Raw genomic sequence first — 21,791 nt, 5'->3', positions numbered from 1 at the left:
TTAGTTGGGGCATGCAAACTTGTGGCTGTGACATGTGGGATCTAGTTCCCTGACCAGTGATTGAACCCAGGTCCCCTGCCTTGGGAGCATGCAGTCTTAGGCAATGGACCACCAAGCAAGTCCCAAGGTGTTTAGTTTTATAGGTGAAGGATATTCCTCTTTTCTTTGTTTGCTTGTTTTTCACTGCTTGTCTTGTGGGATCATTAGTTCCCAATCAGGTATTGAACCCAGGCCCTCAGCAGTGAAAGCTCAGAGTCCTAACCACTGGACTACTGTGGAATTCCCCCAAGGACCTTCCTATCATCCCTAAAATACCAAGCAGAGAGCCATCATTTCAAGAGTCTTAAAATAATATTATAATGACAATTTATTAGTGTCATATATTAAAAGCCAGTGATTGAGAGCCAGTGGTATAGACTAGTTATGAAAATGGGCTCTGCTTGGGTTTAAATCCCAGCTCTGCTACCCACCACTCATTTAACCTCATTTATATGAAGGGGATGGGGCCTCCCAGGTGGCGCTAGTGGTAAAGAACCCACCTGCAAGAGACACAGAAGATGCCGGTTCAATCCTTGGGTTGGGAAGATCTGCTGGAATAGGAAATGGCAACCCATTCCAGTATTCTTGCCTGGAAAATCCCCTGGCCAGAGGAGCCTGGAGGGCTACAGTCCATGGAGTCGCAGAGTCGGACACAGCGGAAGCAACTTAGTACACATATGAGGGGATAATAATGTCACCTGCTCCTTCAGCTTCTGAGAAGTACTATGCAGAGAGGTTCCCTAGAGTGTCTGAGAACTCAGAAAATGTTGGGTAGATATTCTAATAATCTTTCTAATCTGTGTTGGCAAATAAACAAGAAAATAAGGCTTGGAGGGCCCTGGCCATTAGTATTTCTGTGTGTGGAAAAACAGCCAGAGAGTAAGACTGCGACAAGATTCCAACCTCAGAGTGTGGCCCAGGGGGAGTGAGTCTGGGAGTGAAGGGCCCCTGGATTTCCGTTCCTCCTCAGCCTGAGGCCAAGGGCAAGGAGGCTCCGAGTCTCAGCTTGCCCCCCTGTAAAGTGGGGACGATCATCCCGCCAGGCCCACTTAAGGTTGTTTTGAGGACCAGATGAGGAGATGTTCCATGAAGTGAACGGTACCTCAGTTCACCTGTGTTGAGTGCCCCACCTACCATGTGCTGGGCACAGAGGTTTGGAATTCAGCCTACCCACTCCCCAAAAGAGTGCCCACAAGACAGGACATGTACCCAGATAGCCAGAGTCTATGGGAGAAAGTGCTAGGAGAGTCTAATTATGGAAGGGAGAAGTCTCTTTATGATTGAATTGATGGGCAGACTCAGGGGAGGACGTATTGAACGGTGCTCGGCGCACTCAGCGTCTCCCCTTCTAGAGCCTCATCCAGCAGATGTAAGTGCTCATGCCGGTTGAACCTGAGGTCAAGGCTGTTCGCTGTTGGCTTTATAGCTGCAAAACTTCAGAAGCCCCCTGAAATGCCTACCAAAGGGAGCATACGTGGGCTCTATAGCAGAATAAGGAAAAGCTCCTTGTGAACCAGTATGTTTCCTTCCCCTTCCTCTGGATGCTCTCAGGTTCTCAGACCCTCAACTTGCATCTACCACAGTCATTACCACGGCTTCCCTTGAATGAGCTTCCCTAGGCAACAAAGAAAGCTATGACCTGCAGGTAAGTGAACATACACCCCACTCCGCCCCAAGCCCCAGAGACGAGTACTGTTCTCCTTTTGTAGAGTCTTATGGGGCCTCCTTTGGCCTAGGCTTACTGGGGCAGCACAGCCAATAGGCTGGGATTTGTCCTAAGACTTCCTCATTGATTTATGTATCCGCCAACCTCTCCCCTTTGAGACTATCCATTCTGTAAGGGTGGTGGTCAGTTTTCTTTTCCTTTCCTTGGTGAAAGTGTTAGCTATTCAGTCATATCCGACTCTTGGAGACCCCATGGACCAAGGCCTGCCAGGCTCCTCTCTCCATGGGATTCTACAGGCAAGTATACTGGGGATATATCCCACCGAGCGATTGAACCTGGGTCTCCTGCCTTGGAGGTGGACTCTTTACCATCTGAGCCACCAGGGAACTCTTGAGGCCGGGATGGTCATTAGAAGGAGATGCCAGGGTAGGAAGCCCTAAGGAATCTGCGGGGGTGGGGTGGAGAGGGGGAGGAGTAGAGCCGCAAACCAGCTGGTTCTGGGTTGGTTCAGAGAGGAGGGGCGGAGATACACACCATCACCTGAGAGAAAAGGTCAGCAGTAAAACAAGACAGGACAGATACAGCTCCCACCTTCGGAACGCGGGAAATTAAGGGAATTTGCCAGAAACAGACGGACAAGAGGGCCAGAGGGGAGCAAAAACTATCTTCCATTTTCATCTAAATGCCTCAGAAGTCTCCTGTGTAAGAAACCTACACACAGACTCCCGCACAGACGGACACACTGCCCCACCTCTACACAAACCTATTCATTGCAGAACTGATTGTAAAACAGTGGAGACAACCCAACGTCTATCAGTAAGGAACTGGTTAGTCAGATTTTCATACGATGGGACACTCTTCAGTTCAAGAAAGAAGGAGGAAGTCTTTGCCGCTCTGATAAGGAACAATTGTCAAAATATATTTTAAGTGAAAAAAAATGCAGTGGTGCATAATCAGGGAAATAAAAAGTTAAATCAGAATGTATGAGTCTGTAAAATTTTAAGAACTGATAATTCTAAGCATCAGCAAGGGAGTGAAGCAAAGGGAACTCTCAATGACCTGGCAAGTATGTGAACTGACACAACCACTCTGGGAAAGTGTGCCTTTATCTATTTGAAGCTGACAACGTGTTTTCCCTCAGCTCAGCTCAGTCACTTTGGTCACGTCCGACTCTGTGCGACCCTATGGACTGTAGCTCGCCAGGCTCCTCTGTCCATGGGATTTCCCAGGAAAGAATACTGGAGTGTGTTGCCATGCCGTCTTCCAGGGGATCTTCCTAATCCAAGGATCAAACACCTGTCTCCTGCGTCTCCTGCATTGCAGGCATATTCTTTACCAATGAGCCCCCTGGGAATCCCCATGTGTGTTCCCTCAGTTCAGTTCAGTTCAGTCACTCAGTCGTGTCCGACTCTTTGAGACCCCATGAATCGCAGCACGCCAGGCCTCCCTGTCCATCACCAACTCCTGGAGTTTACACAAACTCATGTCCATCGAGTCGGTGCTGCCATCCAGCCATCTCATCCTCTGTCATCCCCATCTCATCCTCTGTCATCCCCTTCTCCTCCTGCCCCCAATCCCTCCCAGCATCAACTCTTCACATGAGGTGGCCAAAGTATTGGAGTTTCAGCTTCAGCATCAGTCCTTCCAATGAACACCCAGGACTGATCTCCTTTAGGATGGACTGGTTGGATCTCCTTGAAGTCCAAGGGACTCTCAAGAGTCTTCTCCAACACCACAGTTCAAAAGCATCCATTCTTCGGCACTCAGCTTTCCTCACAGTCCAACTCTCACATCCATACATGACCACTGGAAAAACCATAGCCTTGACTAGATGAAACTTTGTTGGCAAAGTAATGTCTCTGCTTTTTAATATGCTATCTAGGTTGGTCACAACTTTCCTTCCAAGGAGTAAGCATCTTTTAATTTCATGGCTGCAATCACCATCTGCAGTGATTTGGGAGCCCAAAAAAATAAAGTCTGACACTGTTTCCACTGTTTCCCCATCTATTTCCCATGAAGTGATGGGACCAGATGCCATGATCTTAGTTTTCTGAATGTTGAGCTTTAAGCCAACTTTTCCACTCTTCTCTTTCACTTTCATCAACAGGCTTTTTAGTTCTTCACTTTCTGCCATAAGGGTGGCATCATCTGCATATCTGAGGTTATTGATATTTCTCCTGGCAATCTGATTCCAGCCCAGCATTTCTCATGATGTACTCCTGGCAATCTTCTTCCAGCCCAGCATTTCTCATGATGTACTCTGCATATAAGCTAAATAAGCAGGGTGACAATATACAGCCTTGACGTATTCCTTTTCCTATTTGGAACTAGTTTGTTGTTCCATGTCCAGTTCTAACTGTTGCTTCCTGACCTGCATATAGGTTTCTCAAGAGGCAGGTAGGGTGGTCTGGTATTCCCATCTCTTTCAGAATTTTCCACAGCTTATTGTGATCCACACAGTCAAAAGCTTTGGCATAGTCAATAAAGCAGAAATAGATGTTTTTCTGGAACTCTCTTGCTTTTTTGATGATCCAGCGGATGTTGGCAATTTGATCTCTGGTTCCTCTGCCTTGTCTGAAACCAGCTTGAACATCTGGAAGTTCACTGTTCACGTATTGCTGAAGCCTGACTTGGAAAATTTTGAGCATTACTTTACTAGCATGTGAGATGAGTGCAATTGTGCGGTAGTTTGAGCATTCTTTGGGGTTGCCTTTCTTTGGGATTGGAATGAAAACTGACCTTTTCCAGTCCTGTGGCAATCCCTTATGATTATACAGTGGAAGTGAGAAATAAATTTAAGGAACTAGATCTGATAGACAGAGTGCCTGATGAACTATGGACGGAGGTTCGTGACATTGTACAGGAGACAGGGATCAAGACCATCCCCATGGAAAAGAAATGCAAAAAAGCAAAATGGCTGTCTGAGGAGGCCTTACAAACAGCTGTGAAAAGAAAAGAAGCGAAAAGCAAAGGAGAAAAAGAAAGATATTCCCATTTGAATGCAGAGTTCCAAAGAATAGCCAGGAGAGATAAGAAAGCCTTCCTCAGCGATCAATGCAAAGAAATAGAGGAAAACAACAGAATGGGAAAGACTAGAGATCTCTTCAAGAAAATTAGAGATACCAAGGGAACATTTCATGCAAAGATGGGTTCGATAAAGAACAGAAATGGTATGGACCTAACAGAGGCAGAAGATATTAAGAAGAGGTGGCAAGAATACACAGAAGAACTGTACAAAAAAGATCTTCACGACCCAGATAATCACAATGGTGTGATCACTCACCTAGAGCCAAATATCCTGGAATGTGTAGTCAAGTGAACCTTAGAAAGCATCACTGGGAACAAAGATAGTGGAGGTGATGAAATTCCACTTGAGCTATTTCAAATCCTAAAAGATGATGCTGTGAAAGGACTGCAATCAATATACCAGCAAATTTGGAAAACTCAGCAGCGTGTTCCCTGCTGCTGCTGCTGCTGCTGCTAAGTCGCTTCAGTCGTGTCCAACTCTGTGCGACCCCATAGACGGCAGCCCATCAGGCTTCTCTGCCCATGGGATTTTCCAGGCAAGAGTACTGGAGTGGGTTGCCATTGCCTTCTCCAAGTGTGTTCCCTAGGCCCCTACAAATGCCCCACAGAAATCCTTACCCCAACCACCCCCTAAACATATATACACATCAGGAGAAACAATTAAGAACATTCACACCAGTGCTGATTCTAGTAGCAAAAAATTGGAAGTAACCCAAATGTCCCTAAATAAGTGCAATGAAAAATTAATTGTGGTATTTTCATATGATGGAATTCCATACCAGAGTGAAAATGACTGATATCCCGTGACTGAAGTTCAGGACCCCTAATCTAATCACAGCTGGGATACAAGCAAGCTGCAGAAGGTTGCAAGCAATACCCTTCCTTCTCTTTAAAATCCCAAATGGTAAGACACTATACAATACTTATCGCATGATGACATAAACATTTGGCAGGACTATAAAGGAAAAAAGGGCATGATAAGCATAACATTCAGGATAGTATTTAGGAGAAGAAAAGGTGAAGGTGAGAAGGGCCACAAAAGGATTTTAAAGAGCCTCCTTCCATGTCTAGGAGAGGTAGGTAGGTACTAGGTGGTTTATTGTATCATGGGTTTTTAAAAATTATTTATATATATTGTATCCTGGAGAAGGACATGACAACCCACTCCAGTATTTTTGTCTGGAGAATCCCATGGGCAGAGGAGCCTGGCGGGCTACAGTCCACGGGGTCGCACAGAGTCGGACACGACTGAACGACTGAGCACACACATATTATATAACTACTATTTTATATTTAACCAATATTTAATAAAAACAATTCTAAAGCATGAGACTTGGGACTTCCCTGGTGGTCCCAAGTGGTTAAGAATCTGCCTGCCAATGCAGGGGGCACGGGTTTGATTCCTGGTCTGGGAAGATCCCACATGTTGCACAGCAACTAAGCCCGTGGGCCACAACTACTGAAGTCTGCGTGTGCTATGGCGTACCTCAATGAACAGTAGACCCTGCTCGCCACAACTAGAGAAAGCCTGTACACAGCAGTGAAGCAGCCATAAATAAATTTTAAAAATTTTTAAAAAGACAAGAAAGTTTTAAATAACAAGGCCTAGACCAATGTGAACAGTGTGCTACCATGTGTATAAAAGAGGAGACACACAGACTCATGCACATGTGCACATACACCAACATTAAACCACCTCTGGAAGGTTACACACATAATCAGTAAAATCAGTGGCTTCTGGGAGGGGAACTAGGAGGCTGGGCACAAGATGGGAGACTTTCCTGAAGATTTAAAATTTTGAATCACATTTGTCGATTGGAGTTAAAAATAATAAGTAATAATAAAATTTGAAGAAAGACAGAGGAGACAGGGAGGGGAGGGAGGGAGGGAAGGGAGGAGGGACAGGGGCAGGAGGAGTGAATGGCAGGGCTCTGGCAGCCAGAACCTTCCGAAGCCTTGCGGGCGTGCCCAAATCGCAAGCAGAGCCAGAAGCCCTGCCCAACAGCCCAGGGAGGCCCGAGTCCTCATCCCCCAGCTTGGCCTACACCCCAACACGCTCTGCACCTAAAAACAGGGCTGGCCTCCATGATTGCCCACATCAACTCAGCTCTGCAATCTTTTGTTTCCAGAGCTCTGTTTCCAAACAAGACTCCCTCCCCGAGTCTCTTCCCCTGACCCTGCGGTCTTATCTCAGACCTTCGGTCACCTGTGATCTGAGCAATTCCTCTGAAGTCACTTCCATGAGCCTTCATCCTGGTTGGCTCTGAAGTGTGCGTCTGTGTCACCAAGGTCAGCCAGAAACAAACAGGCCCTTTTCATCCCCTCTTTCATCCCCTTCTCAAGGACTCAGTGTCCTTTGCCTACAGCCTCATCGAGACCTGCTCGCAATTCTTTATTATTCTGGAATACCAATAACTCAGGGAAAACCAGGGTCACAGGCGTCCCCAAGGATCATGGCCTTGAGAGGTAAAGGCATGAAGTGCTAATGGAGCTTCAAGCATCAGCCATTGGGGGGAGGAAGGATTTGGATGCAGTGTGCCCGGGGTGCCTTCTGCCCTGCTTGTACACAGGATGCCTGAGGGGTGAAGCACTGGTGGTGTGGGTCTGTAGGAGACAGGCTCAGTCCCCCAGAGCCCAGTGGCCAGGGATGAGGATGGGGCGGCCAGGGAGGCTTGTGTGACTCTGAACCAAGAAGGTCCTTATTCCCCAAAGAGCCAGTGCAGGGATCTGCGTGGCTCTGTAGTAGAGGTGGGTGCTAACAGAAGGCTGGGCCACGCGGGACAGGATTAGCTCTCCCACCTTACACATCCCCGCAGTGAGGGGTTCCGCGGTTGCAAACACCTTAGCTGTTCATACCTCTGCCTTGGAAGCAAGGTGGTATCACCAAGGAAGAAGCCAGGCTGTATGATGGCAGTCGGCGGAAGCTGTTCAGCAAGCACGTCTAGTGCCAACGTCGTGACAACACGAGTGTTGGTGACGATGTGGAGCACCTGTGCACGGCTATGGGAGTGTAATCACCCAACCAATGGAAAACTGTTTGGTTGAACTTTCTAAAGCTAGCAATTCTACTCCTGGGGATTTTCTGAAGAGAAATGAGCACTGTGTCTACCAAAAGACCTATACGAGAGTGTTCATAGCAGTGTTACTATGACAGCTCAACATGGAAGCAACCCAGAGTCCACCAGCGGGAGAATGGATAATAAACACAGCGTGGTGCTTCTGTGCAACAGAATACTACCCCAAACAAGTGCAGCTACGTGCATAACATGGACGGAACCCAGAGGCCTGATGCTGAATGCGAGGAGCCAGACACAAGAGCACGCACTGCATGATCCCATTTTATGAAGTTCTTGAACAGGCAACACTGATCTCTGCTGTGGAGTCCTGGAGAGTAGTTACCCTTGGCTGGGGGATTGGGCAGATATTGACTGGGATGGAATATGAGGAACTTTCTGGCAGGAAATGTTCTGTACTTGGGCCCTCTGGACTGTGAAGCTGGGATGGGTGGGGAGACTCTCCTCAGGGCCCCTATTTAACCCACACTCTCGCCATCAATGTTACGTCCGTAAACTATCTCTATGCCCCCTCAAAGGGGCCAGTATAAAGAAGGAAGAGGAAGGAACTCAGCCATCGCTCAGCAGTGAGAGGAGTTAGACTGAAACCACTTCCAACCAGCCTTATAGGTGCCAAGGAACATGAGGAAATGTTCTGTATTTTAAAATCCATGGTTAAATCCGTGGCTTCATGGATGGAAACAAATATAAAAACTCAGAGATTAAAGTTTGTGTATCTCAATTACTGTATGTAAAGTTATATCAAAAACAACAAAAATATTCTTGGTCTGAAGCGCCCTGCTCTGGCCCCCTGACCTGACTACTCAGATGCAGGGTGTGTCCACCTTGGAATGACCTTTCATGTCAGGGGCTGGTGCTCCACCAGCAAGCAGAAAGAGGGAACATCTCAGGCTGGAGAGGAAAGTACATGGCCATTTGCGGGCCACCTCGCTCATAGGTGTTTGAACATGGGGTGGAATTTGGTCTAGGACTGATTTCCATAGAAATGTACCCCAATAATAAGGTTCTTGGGATGGAGAACTATAGCTCTCATTCAATTTCAATTGTTAAGAGTCTACAGATATCTTAGCAAAATAAAGGGAACAAGCAAACATTAACAGGCAATGGTTGGCATAAGCCAGCTCATGATACTGAGCAAGAGAGGGTAAGTTAAATTTTGGCAGAAAAGTTGTTGGGCCTTGTGTTCCAATCATGCTGAGCACTTCTGCAGTGACTGCTGACAGCTACCAGCTGACTTCCCAGCTACCCAATACAAAAAACTAAAATACATGTTCTATCTAGGGGGAAAAACAAAATGAGACTATAAGGGAATTACATTAAAATGGTGGAAATGGTTATTTCTGGGTGGTTAAATAGTCTTACTTTCTCCTTTGTACTTAGAAAAAAAATTTTTCCCCCAAATTAGATAGCAATGAACAATCTTACATTCTTTTGTGACCAGCTCAAATAAAATCCTTCATGGGTCCTCTGGACTGTGAAGCTGGGATGGGTGGGGAGACTCTTCTTAGGGCCCCTATGCAACCCGCACTCTCACCCACCAGGAGCCTTCAGTGTTACATCCCCAAACCATCTCTATGCCCCCTCGAAGGGGCCAATATAAAGAAGAAAGGAAGAGGAAGGAACTCAGCTATTGCTGCAGAAGTGAGGGGAGTTAGACTGAAACCACTTCCAACCAGACTTATAGGCGCCAAGCAAAGGATACACATGTTCTTTGAAACATTAACAACAACGTTTCTGAAATTTTGGGGACAACTGCCTTTTTCTATGTCATGTAGCCTGTGAGTCCTGGCCCTCTTAAGAATATTAAAATTGTAGACAATACTAAAATATATATAGTATAGCATGCTATATATATATATGTATATATATACATATATCATTTTTTTTCCTCTTCACTCTTTTTTCCCTTCACAACAGAAGGGAATCCCCAAGTGCCAAGGTCAAGTCAGAGCCCCACTCCAGCTCTGGCCCAAACACGTATCTCTTGGGCCCCTCTTCCCTACCATACAGTGAGGTGGAAACTTCTTCCTCATCTTTTGGAGAAACCATTTTGCTCCTCCAAAGACCTCCTCCCCTTGTCCTGGTAAAGGCCAGACTGGCTGCAGTTGGCAGGACCAGAGATTCACACTCCTTGCCCTACAGACACGGAGGATGGCCTGCACAGCCAGGGGCAGACAAGGCCCCCCTACATTCCTGTCCCAGAGCCCAGCAGTCCTACTACCTGCCCCCTCTTCTCTTCTCTCAAAGTCAAAGCTCACAGCCTGGCCAGGTCAGGAGAGCCTGACAGGCAAACTCACACTCAAGTGTTAATGGCAACTGTGACATTAAGGAAAGTGACCAAGCTGACCAGGGTCTTGGCAAGTGCTTTTACTGTTTTTTAACTTGTTAGGAAAGAAGAGATTTTCTCTTCCTAGTCAGAGGGCCCTCACAAGCTCCAGTATCGTATTTCAGATTTGAGGCTATGAATTTTATTTTATTTTTTTTTGAGGCTATGAATTTTAATCATAGCATTTATAAAAATAAATCAAGGAAACTTCTACGCACCTCAAGGGCTCTGAATACGTGGGCGTGAAGAGAGTATAAAGTGCTAGTTTCTTAGCACTGCCTTTTCCTGCTCTGCAATGCTGAGCACGCCTGACCTGCCCCTCTCTGTGAAATGAGTTGTTGAGGGGTGGTGGTTGGGGGTGTGTGTGGCTAGATAACTCTTAGGACTCAACACTGTCTGCATGAGGCCCTTCTTGGGGACTGTCTCCAACCTGTCCCCCAGCCCCAGTCTCTAGATACAAGGGGCTTTTCTTAGCTCTGTCCTCCCCACTCTCTCTCCTTGACCATTCTTTTTTTTTTTTTTAGTTCTACCACTTTATTGCTACCAACCCATTTCCCTCCACCGTCGTGCACACATGCTCAGTCATGTAATCCCATGGACTTCAGCCCGCCAGACTCCTCTGTCCATGGACTTTTCCAGGCAAGAATACTGGAGTGGGTTGCCATTTCCTTCTCCATCCTTGACCATTCTTAACTACCCCGATGGGCTTCAATGGCCACACATTTCTATCATCTGCTCTTATGTTCCTCTGGAACTCCAAGTCCAGTTCCACTTGTTTGCTGGGGGCTTTCCTCAATGTCCCACAGGCAACATAAACTGATCAAAACCTACTCTTCCTTCCTCCTCACCCACAAACCCACTGCTGGTCACTCCAGCCACACAATGACCCTCCATAACACTTTTTTGACTCTGATTATCAGTCTAATTAGTCGCCAAGTTTTAATCAAGTTTCCTCCCTATTCAAATCTTTCAATGACTGCTGTCACCTACCATGGACTAGTGCCACACCCTGGCTTCGGGGTCCTCTATTACATCAGTCTCAGAGAGGCTCAGAGAGGTCCAGCACCATGCCTGAGATCACACAGCAAGTCAGTGACAAGGCTGTTAATCCCAACACACTGCCTCACTCCCTGAATGGCCTCTACTCAAAGGGGATGGTAATTATTGCAGCTGGAATACACACCAAACCTCCCAGAGGTCACCATTTGTTTAAGTTGCTTCATCTGTTTACGATGACTTCCTTTTTATTCCCCTCTGCTAAAATCCTACTCATCTGGTCATTTTTATTTGCATATGTTTTACAGGGTGAGTTTATAATTTCTCTCTAAATTGCTTTTATAATTCAAAATAAAAATTTATGTATAGGTATTTTTAACCCCGTTTTTCAAGGGTTGAATTAACTGTTTCGTTCTTCTGGAACCTTTTTTAGAGTTGTCTGCAACATTTATACATCAGGTTGCTAGCATCCTGCACACTAACATGTAATACAAGGGCTATCAGTTTATTAGAGATATTTTGTTAATGTTATACCAGAGTGAGAACCTTTATACTTTGGTGACTTCAATGATAAGAATTTCCAAAGCCCTGTGGAGGAGGTGACTCCTGTATCCTCCAGCCACACACTGAGACATGTAACTTCCAGCCAAGCAGAGCAGCCAGGCAGAACCAGAGGGAAAAACTATCCTAGGCCCAACAACAGAGCAGGTGGCCCCAAGGAATACTCCTGTTTCTGCTCAAGATACTGCTTTCCAGAAATGTTGGAGCCAGAGCCACAGAGAGGGGAAGGAGGTACAGAACAGGCCAGCATAGCCAGCTCCTTGTCCCAGGATTCTGCCATCATTTCTTGGCTGGCTGATCTTGGACAAGTCTTTTAATTTTGCTGGTCTGTTTCCTTGTATGCAAAATGAAGACTGGGTAAGCTCAAGGTTCCCTTCTAGTTGTAAAAGTAACCAGGATCATGCCTGCCTCTCTTGAGTCCTGGCTTGCCATCAATAGAAGGTGGGCAGCAACAAAGACAAAGGAGGTGGGGACAGCCTAGAGTTTCCAATTCTGCAAGCCTGGTGAACAGGTACCCGATTTGTCCAAAGGGCCATTTCTCCTGCTGGACGAGGAGCAACATGCTCCTGAAGGAAGGTGGCCACAGGGCAGCGGAGGTGTGGGAGGCAGGCTGGACCTTCCACAACTCCCAAAAGGCAGTGCTGCTGGGGAGAAAAACATCAGAAACCGTCCTCACATCTCTTCCAGGGGTCTGAGAGACAGACAAGCAGGCAGACAGAGCACGCTCCAGCTGGGAGTCTGCAACGGCTTAGGCAACCCCATTCTTAATGCAACCACTGATGGCCCTGGCCTCCTGAGGAGGGAGAGGGCTGCAGAGATTAGGAGGAGAAGGGCAGGCCCCACTGACAACCATAAACACACACAGCGGCTGCTGCCCATTAGAACATTTATTTCTCAGAGAGAAAATAAGTTTAAGACAGTCATATTATAGTAGGTAAAATTAACTTTTGTATTCTTTACAAGCATAGAGTTTTCTCTGTTTATTACCTCTCTTATACCATCTGTTATAAACAATTCTAGAAAGCAAATAAAGTTACTTTCTACAATAAATAGAGCATCGTGTGCTTCACAGCAGACGCGACTGAGACACGTAGGCCCCATGCCACAGCAGGATCTGAGCCGTTTCCCGTTCTAAAAGAGCAGTTTTAAAAATGAGACTCAGAGACGGAAAGATTCAGAGAGACTGAGAAAAAGAAAAAGACAGACAGACTAAGAAAGAGAAAGTGTTGGGAAGAAGAGATACACAGAAAGAGAAAGCCCCAAGATCTTACGACACAGGTTGAGACAAGGGTCACAGAGTCCACAGCCGACCGACTACCTGGGAGGGGGGACGCATTGGCTCCTTTAAATAAAACACACGGTGTGCGTTTAAAATACTCAGCCACACAATGGAGGACTCCAGTAATGGAAACTATAGGCCTGAATAATTTAGAACAGTATTTTACAATTATATACACTATGTCCTTCCCTAGCCATAGGCATTGTAGTTTTATTATTGTACAAAATCCAAAACCCCGTCCTTTATTATGTTATAGAGAGTTTTGTTGGTTCCCTTTTAAACTCTGGCTCGTGTCCCAAGTGTATAAGAAGTCGTGGCGGTTGGTTGGTTGTATTTTTAAAAAGTCAAGTGCGTAAAAATGGCAGTGATCTCCCCAGTGACTTCGTTTTGTCCAAAACTCCCCTATGAAAAATTTAAAACAATTAAAAAGAACGTCAGGTTAAAAATCAACATGGCGATCAGTGGCCGGCAACCTGGCCCTGCAACTTTGGTGCTTAAGAGGTGAAAAGAAACGTCAGAGAACAGACATCGAAGCCTCTGAAAGTTGTGTTGGTTTGTCAGTCAGCATTCCCCCGTTTCACAGTTTTTGTTTTTTCCCTTCTGTTTTTGAGAAGGTAAAGGTGGAGAGGGGGTTGAAGGAAAAGCGAGGAGGGGACAGCGAGTCTGAAAGAAACGTGCTGCACTCCCTGGAGTTTGCAGCAGCAGAGGCTGAGCAGGGCAGAGCAGAGGACAGGAAGATGCTGGACTATAGGCCCCTCGCCGTCCCTGGTGGTAATGAGAGCCTAGAGACTGCAGGGACAGAAAATGAAAACCCGTGAGGCGGCTAGGAGGAGGAAAAGAGCAGACCCGGCCAAAGGGCACAGCTTCACCCCAACAGCCTGCAGAATCCACGTGGACAGATGGCCACGGGCACCAGAAGCCTGGCCTGCTGACAGGAGCCCGCCCAGCCTGAGCCCACCTCTCTGCAAGGCAGAGGCCCTAGGGCCCTGCCTCAATCCAAGGGGGCAGCTCTCACAGTCTGGCCTCTGCTGTTTGCCTGCAGCACACACAAGGGGGCGGGGAGGTGTGCTGGTGAAGGGGTCACCCAAGTGGTAGTTAGCAGCTGGCCTCAAAGGGAATGAGACATAAAAAGAAAAAAGATCAGTTTGGTGATGGTTTCTGTCAGTTTGGCACAAGAGAAAGCTGGGAAAGGAACACAGGAGAACGAGAGGCTGGGCAGAGGTGCAGGATGGTTCAGGGAAGAGGTGGGAGGAGGGGTGATGGAGGGAGAGAGGGTGAGCTCCATGAGATTCCCGCAGGACCCGAGTGTATCCACAGCACCTCTGGGGTCAGCGTTCGAGCCTCGCTCACCCTGAGGTGTAGTTAGTTGGGAGTGGGTTGGAGGGCACCAGGCACAGCCTTGAGCAAGCCCAAGACCTCTTGCTTTCCAGGGCCAGGTTTATCTCCGTGGCTGGGCCCAAACCTCACAGCTGTTTCTACTTCTAACTGGTTCTTCAATGGACCAGCTCAGGGGGAGCTCGGGTGGGAGTTTTTGGCACAGCAGGCCCACCAGGGGAACCATGCAGTTAGTCAAAACTGGGGCCTTGCCCATGGGGAGGACACAGCCCAGGGCCTGGCCTGCCATGGGAGGGGGAAGCAGCCGGCCGTATGCCTGGCTGGGGCCTGAAGAGGCTTCTCTGTGCCCTGCAGGACGGAGGCAGGGCGGGCCCCCCTTACAGGTAGCTGGAGGTGACGAAGGAGTGGGGCCCCCGCACACGGCTCAGGTGGATCATCGCGCGGTCGTAGGCCACCTGCACTGACTTGCGGATGCTGGTCTTGCGGCCTTCCAGCATCTTGAGCTTGTCCACAGTGTCTTCCACACCCAGGGGCAGGACTTTGTCCCTCGGAAGCCACTGCCTAAAATATAAGCATAGTAAGAGGCCTGGACAGTGGTGGGTCCCACAGGAGGCTCCTCTGGACCCACTTGCCCATGACCAGCCAAGCCAGGCGGAGGGGACAGGGAGAGGGAAGCAGACTGGGATGCTGCAGGCAGGAGGCCACGAAGGGACTTATTTTGTAGCCAGGCCCTTACCTGGGCCCCAGGACACTCGGCTTGAAGGTTGCTGGAAGGAAGCCCATGTGCCCCCTGGAGGGCTCTGAGCCTCACCCTGCCTTGGAGAGTCAGGCAGCTTTGTTAAGGAAGTAGAGCTGTTGCTAGGAATCAGTGGAATGATTTCTGGTGGGGCCTACACCTGGTGTTTTTAAAAGATCCCTGGGTGAGTTGAACGTATGGCTGAGAGCCCAGCCTCTGGAGCCAGATCCTGGTTTGTATCCCAGTTCTAGCTATAGGTTCTTGGCTTTCTGAGCCTCAGCTTTCTCAGCTGCAAAATGGATTGGGAGGGGATTGATGAAGAGTTAAATGAGGATCAAATGAAATCACTCATGTAAAGCAATCTGCATAAGGACATGGAGTAAATCCTCGATAGATAATAGTTATTAGCTAGTCCTGCCTCCCCACTCTACAGAAGCAGGGGTGCTGGCCTTTTTAAACCATGAGCAGACAAGCCCCTTGGAGTGCGTTCTGCACTTCCCACAAATCCCCAGCCACCCAGGACTGAGACGCGCCTTCCCGCAGCCGCTGGGAGCAGCGGCAGGTTATAGGCTCTCAAGTGAGCCTCTCTCCAGGAATCACCCCCACAAGGACAGCCAGCATTCAAGGCCTGGTTGACGCTGGGGTGCAGGGGCACGGCCCCCATTTCTGACATCTCTAATGAGCTCAAACAGGATCAGCTGTGGCCTCTGCAGTTCCAACTGCCTCCTCTGCCTAGGGCTGCACCCCTCACCCTTCACCCCCACAGCTTTCCCAAGAAGCCTCCTAACACAAATCTCCATCTCAGAGTGCTTCTCAGAGACTCTGATCTACCAAACCCCTCAGTTACCATTAGCACTATTCAGCACTGTCATTCCTATCACTAAATCACCACTCTCATGGCAAAGGCAGACTAGCTGCTGGCAGGTAACCTTTCACCTTCAACTGAGCAGAGGCAGAGTGGCTGAGTCCACAGCCCTGTGTGCCCCCAGCACGTCAGCATTAGAACAGCACCCCAGTTGGGCTCCCCAGCCTGCGTCCTGGCGCACCCTCCCAGCGGCAGCACGCACTCACCAGGTGCGCTTGTTGTCAAAGAAGAGGACAAGGAAGAGCTTCTCTCCGGCCTCGGCCTGTTTCTGCTCGCCCAGCTTCAGCACATCCAGTGGGGGAACAGGGATGGGGACACCATTGTGCAGGAGGCCCTCCCGGGGCATCTTGGGGTCGATGATCTGGAAGCAGAGGGGAGAGGAGTCAGCAAGGGGCGGACGGGGTGAATTGTGCACCCTGCTGCAGGACTAAGCACTGAGCCACCCTACACCAGAGCTGTGTAGCGGATTGACCCTGCCTGACTCGGTGTTGGAGGGGCTGACCTCTTCCAATGACCCTCAGTACCCCAAACATAAACCTTGACTCTGTTTCCCCAGACACCATTCTAATCCTTCGGCTCTTTCCAATAAGACCTTCCAATAAGAAAGCTTGCTCCATCAACTGTCAGGCCCAAAGCTGAAAGAGAAGGTCTGGGAAGCCAGGGCATTGTCAGAAGTGAGTGGACTGTCTCTGATGTCCAGGCCAGATAGATAAACGTGTTCCTCCCAATGTCCCTTAGAGAAGAGGAATAAAGGCCATTTCCCTGCCAATTTCCCTTTAGAACCTGTATAATTCATTTCAAACTCTCAGGGGCATTCCTAGACACCATGGCTGTGGAAAAGGTTTTGCCTCAGCTAGAGGGCCCACCCCCTCGGTTTCACCTAAACATATCTTCTGGTTACCCGCCACCTTCCTGTCTATTATTCTTCCTGGTGTGTAGACCAGATACAATTTTAACATCCCATGGTAAGGTCAGAGAGAAGCCAAGAGACTGAGCTTGGAGGGCTGCTGGAGAGGGGGAGAATGATGTGGTTGGAAACAAAGGCCACTGGAAGAATCAGTCCTTGAGGCTGCATGCTCCACAGGGGCAGGGGCTCAGCAAAATGCCTGGTGGCATCAACACAACATAACTCACCAGTGCTACGAAGTACTGACACTGTTACTGAAGCTCCTAATTATTCACATATCATCTTATTTCATTCTCTTGCTAATGCTGAGAAGTCTGCTGACAAGTATTAGTCTACAGAGGAAAATGCCAAGCACAGTAGGATGCAGCTGGCTGGGACAAAAACCAGGCACCTGGACTTGAGGCTCAACTGCCCACTGCCTCTTGCACAGCCCTTGCTTCCAGAAGACCTGGCTGATAAAGTCTCTCTGCACCAAGGCCAGGGAGACTTGGAAACTTACCGAGGAAGCAGCTTTCCCCAGAGATGGAAAAATCGTAATTCCTATACCCTGTCCCAGGGGGCCTCTTCTCGTAATAATAAATTGCTCTATTTACTTCTGGGTGTCTGCCAGCTTCCTTACATCCGTCTCAAGATAAGCAGCTAAAAGCAGGTGCTCTGGTTAAGAGTTTACTTTAAGGAAGAACCACCCCTACCCTGCCCCCAGCTGTATGATTTGATAAAAACTCTAACTCCCAGCCTGTCTGTCCCTCCTGGGACTGATGCTAAAGGTCCTAATGGGAATCACCAGACAGGCTCTCCTGAGCTTCCTCAATCACCAACAGTGGGGCTAGTGCCTGGCTGGGAAAGTGGGGGCAGCCTGTGAAAAATTTCCCCCCAAGGGCAGAAAGAAGATGGGAAAGTCTCCCTCTTAAGGAGAGGTCGCCTCCCTTTTTAAAGAAGACAGAGGCAAATGTACTCCAAATAATGGGCCACACTCACTCAAATGTTACGCAGATGTAAAATAACATGGAAATAAAGTTTATGATAACATTTAATATATTACATAATAAATGTGTACACCCACTATTGTTATAGCTATAATATATAAACAATAAATAGAAGGAACAATACAAAATGCTTACAGATGATATGTCAGGATGCTGGAGGTTTGTGTTGATTGTCTATACAAACTTCTATAACGTAGATATGTAATTTTTACAGAAAAACTTTTTTTAAAGAGCAAGAGCCCCAGAAAACTAAAAACCATAGTCACTATATGTGCAAGTACATATTTAAGTATGTAGAGGAAAATGACTGGAAGAGTATAAACCAAAATAAAAAACAGAGGCTGTGTTCAGGTGGTAGGGTTTTCAGGTGATGGCTGAATTTCTTTAATTGCAAAAGAAAATTATAATTAAGAAGAAAATTAAAAAGGAAAAAAAGAGACTAGTTTTAGACTGACTTTTTTGTATTGGGAGATTTAAAAAGACAAAACCAAACCTGCATAGCCTTAACCACTTCTTCAACAACTAACCTGGGGGTCTCACCGAGAGCAGAGCCTGTGAAGGCAGCCCCAGGCCCAACCTCCCTGGCGCTGGATCACAGGGTGGATTTCCCACCTGCCTCTGCTAAGGAGAGGGGAGGCTGGCAGCATGGGTTCCGATATGACTCCAGCAAGTGGTATAACCTCCGGGAGATACAGTTTCCTCACAAGCAGGAAAAAGATCAGAGTTCTTGTACTCGTTACCTGAAGAGGCTGCTGTGAGACCAGAAAGAGCCACAGACACAGATGAGCAAGGAGCGGCTCAGAGCTCTGTGTGCACACAGGCTGGCAGGGTGGTTCTCAGCCCTCGCTACAGATCACCAGGGAAGTTTTTTTTTTTTTTTTTTTTTACCAGGGAAGATTTTAAAAAAATATTCATGCTTGGGTCTGGTTTCAGAGTCTAATATGGTACTTCTGGGATGGGGCCTCAGTATCTGCATCGTTTAAAAAATTCCCCGAGATGATTTTGCTATGTCTCAAAGGTTAGAATCAGTATTTACCAGATGGACATGACCTTCCCAATCAAGGTGGTAAAAATAGAATTTTTAGCTACTATTGGTGGGAGAATAAACTGGAAAGTGAAAGTGTTAGTCGCTCAGCTGTATCCGACTCTTTGTGACACCATGGACTGTAGTCCCCCAGACTGCTCCTGTTCACGAGATTCTCCAAGCAAGAATATTGGAGTTGGGTAGCCATTCCCTTCTCCAGGGTGTTGAATCTGGGTCCCCTGCATTTAGGCAGATTCTTTGCTGAGTCACCAGGGAAGCCCCATATAAACTGGGATTGCCCCTAACTTTCTAAGGGGCAACTTGGCAATTTGTATCAGAATTCTACATATGCCCCAAAGAAGACATTTCTAAGACTTCTTCACTGTAAAGAAATAATCACAGATGTGCACAAATGTTAAACTACAGTGAAGCTTACCACTGGCTGTTTGTCATAGTGAAACATTCAAACTGATCTAAATAAGGTACACGCATATAACTGAAGATGACACAGCCATGAAAGTGATGCCGATAAAGAATGTTTGATGGCATGAGACACGTGTGCTCATGGTGTGCTGTTAAATAAAGGAAAGGTTAAACAGCACATGGTCTAATATTTATGCATTAAACAACAACAACAACAACAACAAAACAGGGCTGAGGGTATACATCAAGAGGTAATCTCTGAACAGATGGGACTGTGGGTGATTTTGAACTCAGTGGCTCAAAACACAGGCTTTGACATCACACACTGTCAAATTCCAACCCTGCCACTTAAAAGCTAGATGACCATAGGCAACAGATCTTCAGTGTTTTCCCCTACAAAATGAGAATAATCATACCTTTCTCCATATTTCAAGGACTTAGCATGACAGACATTTAGCCAAACATTAAGCATTATTAGCAGATTTTATAATTCTCTACAATAAGCACATTTAACTTTTATGCATAATAATAATTTTTCCATTTAGCAAATAAATATACTCTATTAAAACCCTAAGAGCCCTAGCCTCTGTCTGCATACTGTAACCTATTTTAAGTGCCCTAAGCCTAGCTGGTGTGACCCACCCAGGCTGGGATAAAACCTCCCTCCCTTCTGCAGCTAAAGGCACCCTGACTCCCAACCACACTCTGCTGGCTTGATCCAATCAGATAAGCCCTGGAGGCAAGGCAGGGGCCAGAACCCCCTAGGGGAGGGAGAATGGAAGGGCAGACTCACCAAGGCAGGGTAGGAGGGGTAACCTCGGCACTTGGCCCACACCAGCTCCAGGGGCTCCAGGTCTCCACGGTCTTCAAAGGGCATCAGGAGGCTTCTGCCTGGGGGTGGGGAGGGGAGGAGACAGGGGGCTTGGAACAGTGCCCAGGAGGCCTGCCCGGGGCCTCCATTTGACTGGAGCAGCCCAGGAATGAGTCAACAACATCCCCTCCACCCTTCCTCTTCCCTACCCTCTCCTGAGTTCTTAAGACTAGATTAGGGGTCAGCAAACTTGTTCTTTAAAAGGTCAAATAGTACATATTTTAGGTTTTATGTGCTACATGTCTCCACTGCATCTACTCAACTCTGCTGTTGTATCATGAAAGCGGTCACAGGCAATTCCTAAATGAATGAGCATTGCTGTGTCCCCATAAAACAATTTCTGGACACTGAAATTTGAACTTTGTATATATTTTCGTATTACAAAATATTAATATCATTCTTCTTTTGATCTTCAATCATTTGAAAAAAATGTAAAAACCACTCTTAGCTCATGAAAGTGAAAGTGTTAGTCACTCAGTCGCGTCTAACTCTGCAACTCCATGAACTGTAGCCCACCAGACTCCTCTGTCCATAGAATTCTCCAGGCAAGAATACTGGAGTGGGTTGCCATTTCCTTCTCCAGGAAATCTTCCCGACCCAGAAATTGAACCTGGGTCTCCCGCATTGCAGGCAGATTTTTACCAAGTGAGCCAACAGGCAACAAGTTACAGTTTGCTGACCTCTAAACTAGAACCCTACCTAGGTTGATGTTCCTTGAAAAAATATAACTGCTTCATTACCAGGAATACAGAGTATACGGCAGCTTGGCAAAGCCACAGACTGCTCTCTGGGCCTCTGGATGGCAGCTTCATGGAAAAAGACGCCTAGGACAAATATCCCAGAAAACTACCAGCTAAATGAGTTCTCTCCTGACAGGGCCACACCTGGCTCCAGGTCACCTTGCTGCAGAGCACTCAGCAGAGGTTCTCTCTGTGCCTGTTTTGTCAGAGTCTTACATGGGTCCTGGGGCAGACACAGGTCTTCAGCTTTCTTTGTTCTGCACCTAACGCACTAGCACACATGACGGGTCCTTCACAAACATCTCTGAACACGAAGAGGAACCTCCCTTCCCCTTCCCAGCCTATAAACTAGCAACAGTGAGGGGACCACACTCGACTAAGGAAAAACGCCCAAATTCCACAAAGTAGAAATTATGTTCCTAAGGAAACATTACCTCCCATGTTTATAATTTTTTTAAAAATGTATCACTGGTAATGAGGTCTTGTTTTCTACCTACTGAATCAATAGCGATAACCACAAAAAGATAAAAATCCAGTATGACTGAAGAGGCAGGCTGTGGGGACACTGGTGCAATCATATACTGCTGAGGAAATTGGGGACCAGTCTAATCCTTTCACAATATAATCTGGTGGCAAGTCTCAAGAGCCATAAAAAAAAGTATGAACCATCTGTTCCAGTAAATTGCTTTCCCTGGGAATTTGTTCTTAGAAAAATAACTTCTAAAATGACTGAGAGGCATTTGGACAAAAATATGGGTTCACTGCATTATGTATAGTGTTAAAAGTTGGAAATAACCAAATGTCTAATGAAACAAGTAAGTAAATTATAATGCATTGACTGGAAGGTTAACATTGAAAAAAGCAATATATGAAAGAACATGAGTTCTGCTTTAGCATTCTGTTAAAAATGTGCCTGAAATAAATGGAAGGCAATGT

At 47.1% G+C, this 21,791-nt stretch overlaps 1 protein-coding gene across 4 annotated transcripts in view; it reads right to left on the bottom strand.

Annotated features, from left to right (window-relative positions):
* Nucleotides 1-12,558: 12,558 nt before the first annotated feature.
* BRPF3 (bromodomain and PHD finger containing 3) overlaps nucleotides 12,559-21,791 on the bottom strand; it is a 34,977-nt gene continuing 25,744 nt past the window's right edge. For all 4 annotated transcript variants that reach the window (XM_043907298.1, XM_043907299.1, XM_043907297.1 and 1 more), the window contains exons 11-13: nucleotides 20,038-20,135; nucleotides 16,111-16,265; nucleotides 12,559-14,864 (exon numbers count right to left, since the gene is read on the bottom strand). In XM_043907298.1, the coding sequence (XP_043763233.1) occupies nucleotides 14,681-14,864; nucleotides 16,111-16,265; nucleotides 20,038-20,135 (437 nt within the window). In that variant the 3' untranslated portion in view covers nucleotides 12,559-14,680. The remainder of the gene's footprint in view (nucleotides 14,865-16,110; nucleotides 16,266-20,037; nucleotides 20,136-21,791) is intronic.

Source organism: Cervus elaphus, chromosome 7 (genome assembly GCF_910594005.1).
Source record: "Cervus elaphus chromosome 7, mCerEla1.1, whole genome shotgun sequence".
Taxonomy (NCBI): domain Eukaryota; kingdom Metazoa; phylum Chordata; class Mammalia; order Artiodactyla; family Cervidae; genus Cervus; species Cervus elaphus.
The sequence above is the reverse complement of the archived record's forward strand: the minus strand, read 5'-3'. Positions and strand labels throughout refer to the sequence as shown.